The sequence below is a fragment of the Argentina anserina genome, chromosome 7 (genome assembly GCF_933775445.1).
Source record: "Argentina anserina chromosome 7, drPotAnse1.1, whole genome shotgun sequence".
Taxonomy (NCBI): domain Eukaryota; kingdom Viridiplantae; phylum Streptophyta; class Magnoliopsida; order Rosales; family Rosaceae; genus Argentina; species Argentina anserina.
Window position 1 is genome coordinate 2,108,637 of NC_065878.1, and position 14,077 is coordinate 2,122,713.

General features: G+C 37.7%; 1 protein-coding gene and 1 pseudogene across 2 annotated transcripts; both read right to left on the reverse strand.

The window, feature by feature from the left end:
* Positions 1-602: 602 nt before the first annotated feature.
* On the reverse strand, positions 603-3,583 carry LOC126803118 (uncharacterized). Of its 2 annotated transcripts, none has more exons than XM_050530878.1 (3): positions 3,397-3,583; positions 2,346-2,645; positions 603-816 (listed from the first exon to the last, which is right to left on the reverse strand). In XM_050530878.1, exons 1-3 carry the CDS (start codon positions 3,516-3,518, stop codon positions 747-749), a joined length of 492 nt encoding a protein of 163 aa, XP_050386835.1. In that variant the 5' UTR covers positions 3,519-3,583; the 3' UTR covers positions 603-746. The 2 variants fall into 2 exon arrangements, with proteins under 2 accessions (XP_050386835.1, XP_050386836.1); XM_050530879.1 differs by having other exon boundaries at positions 751-867.
* A 1,790-nt stretch (positions 3,584-5,373) lies between these two features.
* LOC126802697 (B3 domain-containing protein REM5-like) lies at positions 5,374-8,675 on the reverse strand (annotated as a pseudogene).
* Positions 8,676-14,077: the final 5,402 nt, after the last annotated feature.

Below are 14,077 nucleotides of genomic sequence, written 5' to 3' on the forward strand. Positions count from 1 at the left end.
TGATGAAAATGCCCTGAAAATTAGTGGGAGATGAAGCCACTAACCGTGTTAATTGACGGAAGAAACTAAAATTAAGCTGAAATAGAAACTTGAGATACTAATACGATAGATTCCAAATATTATGTACTGAAAGTTAGAATGACAATAATTGAGTACCGTTTGTTAAATTCTCTCATTTTTCAAACCCTTAAAAATGAAAAGAAAAGGATACTTGATAAATAACAAGATATAAAACTTGCTCAAATTTCCTAACTTACTGGGTTCAGGTGAACTGTAACTTGTAAGTAAGCAAATGGGATTAAGTCACTGGGATTTTGCCAACATCTGGGTCCGATAAGATTGATGTTTGCCTCGGAAATACTCAGCAGAGGTTGGCTTGCCATCGAGAGTATATACAAGCTTTATACTCAAAGATACAAAGGAAAGAAGAAGAAATGTTTCTGAATTATACAGCTTAAGTCATAACTGCTATAGATGAAAATCTATCTTCTTTTTTTTATCAGAGATGAAAATCTGTCTTTAAAGACCTGAAAGTTTGGGAATTGTCATTGTGTCAATGAGGCTATTTTGTCGAGCAAGTTAGACTAAATTGTCACACAATGTCACAATGTCCGAGTCTAATATGTAGATACAATAAAAGGGCTCCTCTAAGAGTCTTTACATACAGAAGCGAAAATCTCAACAGTCAATATGATAGTCATTATCTAAGGCTACAACTACACCATCACACATAAAGATGATCACCATTACTGTGGTGAACCGCCAGTTGGCTTTTTGACAAATAGCTTGCTAACATCTTCTGTGACAACATTGCTCCTGGCCCCAAAAAGAAAACAGCTGATGAGCAGTGAAAATTATAAATATACTCTGGCAAAAGGAAAAACAAAAGAAATATTAAAATTTATCAGAGGAACTGTCCCATGAAGAATGTACTTGTCAGAAAATCAGATATGACCAAATGGTGATGCAGTACCAAATATATCCTTAATGTAAGAGTAAAAGGTGTATCTATCAGTAAAATACTATGATCATAGAGCAGTAGATCATAATTCAATGGCACACCCAAGAGGCTGCAAAACTAGTGTTGAGGAAGTGAGGAATTAACTCATTCGATTGGATTAAATTAAGTAAAGATAGGGTTTCTTATGTAAATAGGAATCAACTCATTTGATTAAATTAAAGTAAACTAAATCGCAACACACTGTTGTTCAATACTCTCCCCATCATAAATACAGTCCATCGATTGAAGTCACAAGTAGTATATATGGCACATGATGCACATGTACAATTGGTTCTCTCATATGCAAAACCTACATAGTGATTGACATATCAATGGAATGTTACGAGGAAGCAAAGAAATGTCTAATTGAAGTACTACTTTGTCCTTGTCTCTTATATTTTCAAAAACCGAATCCTTGTCTGCGTCCTTGTTGTATATTGCCTTTTGTTTCAATAAAAAGCTGTTTCTTTTCAAAAGAAAAAAGTACTACTTTGCATTAATTCATAATTTAAGATGTCCAAGGGTGAATTATGATATATTCATAAGACTGATTTCAGAAAGTTTACCCCTTGGACTGGTACAAATAAGTCACTAAAAGCAACCACATACTCAAATTCTACCAATCTGCATATAGTCACAGCATCACTCATATGGACCATAAGTTCAGTGATCAAAGATAAAATCACCACTACACAGTTTGAAGTCGCGGTGACTGAAAATGCATCAACAGCTAGTATGACTTGAATGTCATGCAATGAAATCACATGAACTATTTAGAATTTGCAAACTCTCAATAACGCTGTACAGGTTTGCATGACAGTCGTTCTGGCCCAATCCTATACATATCTAATAGTTTACAAGACTACTATATAAACTTGCTGATTTATAACATCATCACTAAATGAATGACTACAGTATAATGATTCTCAATATCCAGTATGTAAGATGATTTATACTGTGACTTTCCAAAACTACAATTACCTTTTTTTTTCTTTTCAATTAGGTAATTACCGTCCATTGTGATCTTTAGATCCGTCTACAACCAGAGTATCCCTTCATATTAACAAACTAGGTTGTGGTCAAACTACTTCTCACCACTTGCATACATGTAACATAACAAGATAAAGGCGCTGCCATATAATAGGTGGGATCTGCTAGAAATAATATTCACATGTGATGAGAGGAAAAAAATACTTGGTACTGCGGAAATGCAACTTTTGACGTAAATTAATTGACTAGTATGCGTGTTTGTGTTTGTGTTCAAAGGCAAACAAACTGACAAAAAGTGCATACAACTCAGATACCAAATAAAACTCGGATGTACTTCAAACATTAATAAACTGACCTTCCACGAAGCTGAGGTGGAACCAGCATAGCACCAAGTGTATCTGGAATATTTTTGGAATGGGGCAAGTTACCTCTGGGAAGTTTACTGCGGGTCACAGGAGAAGCAAATGAATTTGACTCTCTTTTGCGCGATGCACTCTCAGCACTTGCAGCTGCAACACGAGAAGAGTGATAGCTATCACTCAGCATATTGGGTGAGAACTCAGAAGAGTCAAAGAGTTGTGAAGCATCAGGAAGTTTCTCGACTGTAGGAGCTGATGATTGGGGAGTACTTTGCTGATACGATGAACCAACAGGTCTATCACAGAGAAAATTGTACCAAATCAATTTCGAACCAGGGAGAGACCTATGAAAAACATTCTGACTATTTTCGTGCCGTGAAATAGTTTGATATAGACAGTAAAGAAAAAAAACAGCCCTCTTTTAGCATCAAAGAAAATGGAAGCCAAACTCCGCTTTCACAAATTTCATCCTTATTAAAAAAATCCCCAAACACTAGCTATGTATTATGAGTCTGCGAAACATTTTCCTTATCCATCCCTAATCATTATTCATCTATCTACAAAACCAGGATTAGTAAACATAAATAGGCAGAATCTATTGATATTAGTCCTACATCAAAATCCAAACACATTCCCCCACATTAACTGCAATTACTCATAATCGACGCGCTAGTGCAATCTAATTGTATGGCAAATCGCAGGTACTTCTTTTTAGTTCTTTACATACACAAATCGACAATGCTAATAAACTTACATAGTTGCATCTAACATTCTAAGACTATCTGTTCTTTACAGTATATGTGCTGACATCAAATAGTAAGTAACCCAAGAAACCCTATACATAAACAACAACAAAAGATTGAAACTTGAACATAGTTATACCAAGTTGGGCTGACAAGTAGGGGTCTTTCTGAGAACCCTCTACCCATCTTGGCTATAGCTCACCAAAACAATCAGACAATTCATGAAAAAGATGCAAAACGGTTGATGGGTAATAAAGAAAGAAGTGAAATTTGTAAAGAAAAATCGAAGGAGAGGAAGAATTACTGGGTGGGAGGACGAGTGGGTTGATCCATGGGTGCTTCAGCTGCTGGCTCGTTTTCTATGTTTTCCTTATCTTCCTCCTCGGAAACGTCGTCGTCTGAAGATGCGTAGTCCACCAGTGACATCTTCTTCGCTTTTCGTCTCAACTCTTGGGCGTCGGCCTGCCTTCACTACTGCCTTGCCGTCGCTGTTCGGCCCCTTTCCCTTTTGTAACACCAAAATGTTTCGACTTTTTTTATTTTTTACCAACCAAAACAAAGTTACCACTTACCAACTATGACCGGCAACTTTACAAATAAGCTGGAAGTAAACTATATATCAGTATACCTAATTCCTATGAAAGGCAATATTGAGGTCCGTGACGAAAAATAGCTCAAGTGGTAACAGCAGCAATACTGAGGAAGTAACCTACCAGATCGTAGATACTATGTTGGAGTCAAAACAAGGGGTAGTAGGAGTGAAATCATTTGATCCTCAATAAAATAAATAAATTATAGAAAAAATAAACCCAATATTAGACAAACTAGATGTAGTGATCAATCAAAAGCCAGGCAAGCAGAGAGCTAAGCAACTCCCTTACCCTTATCATCAGGCCTAACCTCCTTCTCCCTGACAAAATCACAGAGATAGAAAGAAATACAAGTCTCGGGTTGCATCACCCTCAACTAGGCTCCCATGCCAATGGCCTCCACCGATAGTGTAGCAGCAGCCGTAACTCCCTCCACTGCCATCGATTTCAGTCTTGATCAGACGTGAGACGTCGGTTAGAAAAAGAAAAAGAAAAAGAAAAAAACCTAGTAGAGCGCACAGTCGATTTATTGCTCCTTCATGAGTTCATTTCGACATTCTTGATGAATAGCACAACTCAAGCATTGTAGAACTCTATCTAGCAACCATTTGGAAGACAATATCTCTTATCCTTAATTTCTCCTAACTTGGTCAACTTACTGAGCTTGACCCTGGGATTAATTACCTCACTGATATCTTGTCACTGAACCTTCACTCCTGCAGATCCTTGAATGCAATTTGATTCATTCATTCCTTGAAGAGCAAGTGGAACCCGAGATTCATTCATTAAAACTTATGTGCTTCCTCTCACTCAATTATATCAGATTTGATCAATGCCACAGCCCACAGGGTCAATATAGATAGTCATGGGTTACAAAAGGCTACCCTCATCAAGTTTATTATATCTCGCAGAAAAATTTCCAGCTGACTATCGCATGGTTGTTTGGATGGATTTGAAAATCCGAATTTATATTATCTGAGTAACCTTGAGGCTTGAGCTAGCTCATGGGACATTTACCTATATGGATATCTAGTTAGCTCAAGAAACCATGAGGATTTGGTTCTCAGTGCTAATAGAAGCACACAGGGTCCATTCCTAGTTGGTTCAGGAATCTTTTAAGGCTCTCAGAAAGGAAATCAGTAGACTACCATCATTGGTTTCTGATCACACTACAGCTCAAGAAGACGATGATCTCATCTATGCATAAATGGAAACAATAATTCTGAGAACATGTCACAACTTCTCAGGCAGCATGCCAGAGAAAATATCCAACCTTGAGAACATGGAGGAATTGTATCTTCCCACCAACTATTTCTCTATGATAACAATTTCTACTATTAAGATGCAGAGAGGTTAGAAGCTAGTTGTGTTCTTTTTTTCAACATATTATAGTTATAGAGATTCTGATTAGTGTAGAAATGCAGTGCAACTGTGATCACGATAAGTCACTTCCCCTTCAATATTAAATGATCCAAATATTCTCTCTTTTCATTTGCGTTCAAATCTCCTTACAGAACATACCAAATAATTAACAATCCCCAATATATTTGAGATTTAGAGGAATAAATAGTCTTGGAACTGAAAAATAACCTACTTAAGTAACACAGGACCATCGTTACTCAATGCTCTGTTCACATTCCCCATTAATCACAGCAATTGAAAACAGTTTTGCACCAGCAGTGGCATTACCTTCAATTCACGACATTAGGACCTGCGAGGATCACAATACACCCCTCAGCTCTAAAGATATGAAGATTCACATGTCCGTTCACAAACTCAAGAACAATGGTCTGCCCTTCCTTGATCTGGTTCCTCTTGCAACAACCACGCCAGCCCTTGTACATGGATAGACGGCCATCCGGCATGAGAGACACTTCAACAGGATATAAATTTTTGCTTGGATCCTGAAGCACTATAATCTGCTTGCGCATCTGAAGCTTAGCCTTGGATATTACTTTAGGGATGTTCTACAAGTTGGAAAACTTTTGATATCAGGGGACAAAACTTAAGAAATGAATTGATCTGGCAGATGACAACAGCCCATACACAAAACAACACTGTCTACAAGTGATGGAAATTTAATTTTCACGGGAAGGATTGAACATTCTTGTTGTCACGCGGTCCATTCAGAAGACAAGAATAACTATTTTTTGAATCATAACAAGGAAAACACTTGGGAAATTAACATAGGAAGCTTATTATATATGACCACTTATTACTCACCAGCTTATACATTCTGTGCTTCTTCATAGTTCTCTTAAAGCAAAAATTCTCTGAGTTGAACTCAACGATTCTCAACTCCCTAGGCGGTACGTAATCCCCTATACAGTCCCAAATTGAAACATGATTTCAGAAAGATGTAAATTACTTGGCAGATGAAAAAAAATTAGTTGTCTGGTATTTTATTGAAGTAAAGCAGATAACTTACTCCTTTGACCACTGCCAGTTCTCTTAGTCTTGGCTGCTTCCATGTCCATTTCACATGCACTTTCATCATAGATTGTCACACTGAACAGCAAATTGCCATCATAACTGAAAAGCAGAAAATCTCTTTCATCCAAAAAGTTTTCCTTCACAAATTTCGTCCAGCCTTTGTGGAAGAAAAGATCATTATTTTCCTCTTCCAATTTAACATCCCAACATCTTCCATTACGGACTTGAAGTTTGCAGAGTGATGGTCCATTGAGATGGTTGACAAAAGCACTTGGTACTTTCTACAAATATAATTGCTTGTGAAAAAACATTAATGTTTGCAAAACCAATAAATTCCTGTAAAATTATAGAAATATAATTGATCCGGGTTGCACTAAAAAAGTATGGATGTGGGAATATATAAACCCAGAAAAGGAGGTCAAGATGTTACCAATTTCTCAGAGAAATCACCAACCAGGACCTGGAAAAAGGCTGGAACTGGTTGGTCAGCCATTTGAAGTTGTTACCTGCAACCATTTTGGATTCTGAATATAGGCTCAAAATTTAAGTCACAGATTAGTTTTTTGTAAGCAGTTACGTTGCTTCATATGCTAATGCTAAATCACAGCTTTTAGCTTTCTGCTACAAAATAGATATGATGCACCAAGGATGAATAGAAGTAAAAATAGGTATATCCGCTACCTTGATCTTATGTTGTAGGGCTTCTACTATATCCAAAAGCAGTTTTAAGTTTTGACACTAGGCTCAAGTCTTTCACTAGACAATCCTTTAGCCCCAACTTTTGCTTGAATATAAGGTATAAACATGGCTCAAAATAACAGAAGCAAGTTGGATAACAAAAAATAAACTTCTACCAAAAGAAAATAGACCAAAAGAGGTGCAGAATCCTAAAGAAAGAAGATAAAAGACTGACCTTGAAGCCTTGAAGAAGAACAAGAAATGCAGAACTCTCTCAAGTGTACGTAATCTCTGAAATTTAAAATTAGAATACCTCTAATTAGTTTGTGTTATTTCCCAAGAAATTCAAATACGAAGAGGAAGAAGAGAAAGAATGAGAAAGTAAAGTAGGGTTGGACCTGAGGCAGCAGCAGAACTGATTGTGGAACTGCCTTGAATCCCCCAATATATGAATATGTAAACCAAGATAAAGAAAGTGTGGAGAAAAATAGCCAAGCCTTAAATAGAATAAAGCTGAATGAAGTGAGCAGAAGGAAATGCATACACAGTTAGCATTGACACCAAACGTTCATGCTTTGATAGAGTAATGTCCACAAGGACATACACACAGAGAAGAAACCCACACCTAACCGACAACTCTATGTCAATTGTTATAAATATCAAACCAGTCTGACTCCTGAGCTTAGTTTCTATCTTTGTAGCCTGTGAACTTTTATAGGCAGTCGTCCTTCCTATATTGCTTGCCTCTTAATGTACAAATTAAAGTTTCTCTGTCTTGTTGATTCGTTTTGATTTTGTGCAGACAGGAAAAACCAGTGAGCTTTAATTTTCTGTAACCGTTCTTGGTTCTGCGCGCTAGGAATTGGTTTTCCTTTAGGCCTAGAGCTCTAAGAAACTAAAGAAAGGCGTTACATTCACCATAAGCTAAAGATTTGGCAACCTAACGGACTTCAGTGAGCTATCCAAATTCCAATTCATACTCCTTCAAATGTTATGATCGCCAAATTGGCTGTGCGTAGTAAATATGGATCCCACGTATTTCTAGTCTAACAATTTTAGCCATCAATTTTCTGTTATAAGTCTTAGGTAGCCTTCATTCATGCTCTTTCATTACAAAAATCTTTAAGGTTGTCTATGTCCATCTTCTATGAATGGCATAAACATTGTACACCTGACTAGTTACCAACCTCAATTTCATAAAAGTTGAGTAAACTTTGAAAAGTTGCAAGGCCAGGCGTCCATTCCTAATGTTGGGGATGCGGAAGAATGAACTGTAGAATGGAAATCGAAATAACTCACAACCACAAGCAGAAAATAAAAATAATAGAGAACACCGGGATTTAACGTGGTTTGACAAAGTGCATACGCCCACGGGTAGCAACAATAAATAACCCCACTATACGAAGAAAGGTTATACCGAGAGAAACACTATTTCAAGACTCACACTTAAAGGGATACACGCGCACACACTTTATTTTGCTACACACACAAAACTCTCTACTTTGAGTTTTCTCTCTATCTCTCACTCTTGTTCACACACAAGATGATCTCTCCCTTATTGTTCTTCTATATTTATTGCACCATTTCTCATACATTTATATAGGCAAACATCTTTGTGCAGTTCATGCATTTGCATGTAACATGCATGGAAACAAAGTCAATCTTCTTCCTTGATTCATGCTCAATGTTGGCTTGCTCATCAATGCATTCTTTGTCAAACAAATCAGCCACCTACCACCATAAGGTTGTAGATTTATTTTTTACCTTCAACAAAGGTTGCTCCAAGTTTCAACAAAATCAACTCTATCAATTAATGGGTCACCAAATTAATAGGTGTGCTTGATTTACTCATGTGAACATCACATAGTTTTCTCACCTCCATTAAGGAGGGATTGACCCTATCAATCTCTCCCTCCCGACTTAGATGGAGGGATGCACCATTCCAGACGCGCTTCTACAGAACTCGAACTTCTTATTCGGTAGAGACTTCGTCATCATATCCGAACTGTTCTTGTCTTTATGAATTTTCTTCAGCAGCATTTCCTTAGCTTCCAGCACATCACGTATCCAGTGATACCTCATATCAATGTGTTTTGACCTCGAGTGAAAACTCGAAATTTTGCTCAAGTGAATCGCGCTTTGACTGTCACAATGCAAGACAAACTCTTATTGTGTATGACCCCTTTCATGTAGGAATCTCTTTAACCACAAAATATCTTTGCACGCTTCCGTAGCTGCAATATACTCTGCTTCTGTAGTTGACAAACCAACACATTTTTGTAGCTTTGATTGCCACGAGACAGCTCCTCCTGAAAACGTGATCAGGTATCCGGATGTGGACTTTCTCGTGTCAATATCCCCAGCCATATATGCATATGTGTAGCCAACTAGTTCAGACTTGCCACATCCAAAGCATAGACTCATCTTTGAAGTTCCTCGCAAGTATCTCATAATCCACTTGACAGCATTCCAGTGCTCCTTACTTGGATTAGATAAGAATCTGCTAACAACACCAACTGCATGTGTTATGTCTGGTCTAGTACAAACCATCGCGTACATCAAGCTCCCTACTGCTGAGGCATATGACACTGTTGCCATTTCTTCCTCCTCCTTCTGACTCGTAGGACTCTGCTTTGAGCTGAGCTTCATGTGACTAACAAGTGGAGTAGCAACTGGTTTTTCTTTCTCCATGTGGAAACGCTCTAATACCTTCTCAATGTACTTTTCTTGCGATAACCACAATTTCTTGTTCCCATGATCACGGGTAATCTCCATGCCTAAAATCTGCTTGGTTGGTCCAAAATCCTTCATATCAAAGAACTTTGATAAATTTGCCTTTAACTGCTGAATCATAGCAGTAACTTTACCAACAATTAACATATCATCTACATAAAGTAGTAAGATGATAAAATTACCTCCAGCGGGTTGTTGAATATAAACACATGGATCTGCTGACGATCTCTTGCACCCATGACTCACCATGAAAGAGTCAAACTTCTTATACCATTCTCTTGGTGCTTGCTTCAATCCATACATGATTTTCTTCAACTTGCAAACCATATGCTCATTTCCATTGACTTCGAAGCCTTCTGGTTGCTCCATATATATTTCTTCATCTAAATCACCATGAAGAAATGCAGTCTTCACGTCCATCTGCTCCACCTCTAGATCCATGCTCGCAGTCATGCCCAAAATGACTCTAATCGAAGTCATCTTGACAACAGGTGATAAAATCTCATCAAAATCAATTTCTTCTTTCTGGCTGAATCCTTTGACAACTAAGCGAGCCTTAAATTTCGTCAATTTCTCATTCTCATCTCGCTTTAACTTGAACACCCACTTGTTCTTGAGTGCTTTTCGGCCTTTAGGAAGCTTCACCAACTCATAGGTGTCATTCTTTAGTAAAGACTCCATCTCAGACTCCATGGCTAGTCTCCATTTGTTGTAGTCTTGATGAATCTTTGCTTCCCTGTCACTGGTCAAAAGGAAGTAATTTGTATAAGGATCATCTCCATCATTAGTCACCAAAATATATTGAGATGATGGATACTTGGTGGATGGAATCTGCCTCCTGGTGCTTCTACGAACATCTACTTGATTATTCACATATTGCTCCTTCTTATCAAGCTCCCTTTCATCTTTGACTTTAGCATCTCCCGTGTCAGGTACATTTTCAACTCTATCACCTTGCAACACAACATTGGATTCCTGCTGCAACGGTGAATCATAAATGCGACTATCACTTGTTGCATTTGGTAGTACCTTTTTGTTGAAATCTGCAATAGATTGGTCTTCATGGAACACCACATCTCTGCTTCTTATGAATTTCTTAGTCTTTGGATTCCACAATCGGTAGCTAAACTCTTCTTCACCATAGCCGACAAATATACACGGTGTTGCCTTGTCATCCAGCTTTCTCCTATGCTCCTTAGATACAAGTGCGAATGATTTACATCCAAATACTTTCAAATGTGAGTATGATGCATCTTTCCCGGTCCATACTTCATTAGGATTCTTAAATTCCAAAGGTACACACGGTGCTCTGTTGATTAGGTAGCACGCGGTCTTCACAGCTTCTTCCCAAAATTCTTTTGATAATTTTGCCATCTTCAACATGTATTTGACTTCCCAACAACATTGTTTATGTCCTCTTTTTGTTGATGAGTAGCGTCTTCTTTCGCTTCTTTGAATTCCCGCTTCAATTTGTTACAATTTTTCTTCATGTGGCCTAGAAGATCACAATGATGACACTTTCCGTTGAACCTTGTTCTGGATGTGCTCATACTCCTTTCGTGACCTCTGGGTCCTTTGCTCTTGCTCATTCATCTCTTCTCCGCAACGAATAAGTGACCATTTTATGATCTTGATGAAGAACTCATTCTTGTTTATTCGTTCAACATATTATCTTTAATATTTTCCAGTGACAACAAATGTCTCTCAGCTATCTGGTAACGACCCGAGCAGCAGCAACGCTTGTAACTCATCATCAATCTTGATGCTCATCGTGACTAATTGATTGAGTACACTTTGAAAGTTGTTGAGGTGCTCGGTCACTCGAACACCTCCCCGATACTTCATGTTGATGAGCTCTTTAATGAGAAAAGCTTTCTTGGCAGTAGTCTTTTTCTCAAATAAGGACTCCAGCTTCAAGCAAAGCTCATGCGCGCTGGTTTCATTGGCAACATGGTGAAACACACTATCGTCGACCCATTCACTAATATGACAGATGACTTTATGGTTCATCATCGTCCAAATTGCTGGTGAAATCTCACTTGGCTTTGCATCATCTCCCTCGATCGACTCATGCAAATCTTTACAATAGAGAATATCCTCCATTCTCGGCTTCCAAGTAATCCAGTTGGAGTGGTTGAGTCTGATCATGGTACTCCATAATCCTTCCATTCTAGCAGTTCCCAGTCAGAATCAGGAGCTCTGATACCACTGTTGGGGAATGCGGAAGAATGAACTGTATAATGGAAATCGAAATAACTCACAACCACAAGCGAAAAATAAAAATAATATAGAACACCGGGATTTAACGTAGTTTGGCAAAGTGCCTACGTCCACGAGTAGCAACAATAAAGAACCCCCACTATACGAAGAAATGTTACACCGAGAGAAACACTACTTCAAGACTCACACTTGAAGGGATACACTCTCACACACTTTATTTTGCTACACACACAAAACTCTTTACTTGATCACACACAAGATGATCTCTCCCTTATTGTTCTTCTATGTTTATTGCACCACTTCTCATGCCTTTATCTAGGCAAACATCTTTGTGCGATTCATACATTTGCATGTAACATGCATGGAAGCAAAGTTAATATTCTTCCTTGATTCATGCTCAATGTTGGCATGCTCATCAATACATTATTCTTTATTTGTCAAACAAATCAGCCACCTACCACCATAAAGTTGTAGATTTGTTTCTTACCTTCAACAAAGGTTGCTCCAAGTTTCAACAAAATTAACTCCATGAATTAATGGGTCACCAAAACAATATGTGTGTTTGATTTACTCATGTGAACATCAAATAGTTTTCTCACCTCCATTAAAGAGGGATTGACCCTATCACCTAATTGGTATGGGACTCCTCCATAGCTCATTTTGGGTCCAAACTAATTTCAGGTTAAATTTGTACACCACTTACTAGGTTTCGATCTGATCAAACTAGTTAGGGTACGTTAATCCCAGGTTTCCCTAAATTATTTTCTAGACACAAGATCACTCACTCAGCTTCATCTACAATCTCTTTTTATTTTTTGGTCAATCTTCTACAAGATCACATCAATCTCAAACACAGCAAGATGCCTTTCATTTTTAGGAGAGAAATACCTGCTTTTGAAGCAAATCAAGCAACGGAAACGATGTTTAGAAAAAAATGAAACTTGTTCTCACTATGTCATATTAACTTCTCACCAATGCAAGGTGCCTCTTCATTCACAATAGACAAATACTTGCCGTATCGATTGTTTTCTATACTAAATGAGAATTTTTAGATTTTGGTTAATAGGGGTTAAAGTAGACACAATCCTGGTCTTGGATATCATGGTGAGTGCAAATACATAGCTCTATGTTTTCCCAAAAAACAAAAATGCTTCTAATGCTGTTTTTACATGTGATTTGATATTTGTGCCAGTTAATACTTGATACCCGTTCAGTCACATATCATTAATATTTTGGTTCGCTACAATATAACTTGGAAAAACAAAATGAAAACCCCTACCAAAAATAGTTGCAATAAACTTGAAAAAGAAGGAAAAACTAACCTCTAGAAGAAAAAGAAATGCAGAAAAGTCTCTTAAATGTAAAATCTGAAGCCAATGAATGCTTTGAAGGCCCGACATGGTAGATGAGGAAGCATTGATCCAAAGAGAAATTGAAATGGTATCAGTAATAAATGCCATATCCTTTGTGTTGAATTTCATTAGTCTGGTTTCTGTTCTTGTGACCTTTGATCTCTGATGCAATTGTCCTTCCTATAATCATATTTTTTTTAGAGATTTTCTGCAGACGAAATAGTTGTGAACCTGTCATACCAGTTTTTGTTGATGAACTCATTTAAGTGATTTAACCCTAACGTTAACTAAAAAAAGTGATTTAACCATAACGCGTGAGTAATGGGCCTAAACCCAGCAAGACAATTCGTTGCCCCAAACACATATGCTCAACTACCACACAATATCCTCCACTACGCACCCGTCACTAATAACACCGTCGGCCATCACTGTTCGACAATTTCTCGATCGATTGCCGACCTAGAGTCATCACCGATGAGTCCATGATGACATGGTATCCGGCCACCATCGACGGCACCGACCACCTTGGAACAACCCTGGGCCAATTCCAACTTGGAGCCACTGCTTCCATACACACCAATGACGACAATGAGTACACACACTTTTTCAATGTATGTATTAATTCCTTTTTTTATTCTTCTTATCTAACATTCGTAGTGCACTGTACAAAAAATTTCCAACATAAACATAAAATTGATCCACCATTTCTTTGTTTATAATGAAGGAAATGGAGGAACCACTTTTTGCCTTAGTCTGTTGTCAATTTTGTTTGCAATGGTGTGGTGTTTCCTGTTGGAAAAATGGTTAATAAATCATTTAAAACCAAATTTTAATTGATTAATTAAATTAAGTTAAACTTATAATTAATCAAAGATGAACATAGATTTGAGTTCTCCATAATGAGGGCTACAAGTTCATATGTTTGTTTGTGTAATTTGGTTTGTGGGTGAATAAGAAATTTTCACTCAAAGATGGCTAT

What these genes read in the sequence shown, in the direction of transcription:
- LOC126803118 (XM_050530878.1), bottom strand. Translation starts at nt 3,518, where the DNA reads ATGTCACTGGTGGACTACGCATCTTCAGACGACGACGTTTCCGAGGAG. An exon ending in CCCACTCGTCCTCCCACCCA is followed by an intron (nt 2,646 to 3,396) that starts GTAATTCTTCCT and finishes TCTCTGTGATAG; the next exon opens with ACCTGTTGGTTCATCGTATC. An exon ending in CCACCTCAGCTTCGTGGAAG is followed by an intron (nt 817 to 2,345) that starts GTCAGTTTATTA and finishes TTTTGGGGCCAG; the next exon opens with GAGCAATGTTGTCACAGAAG.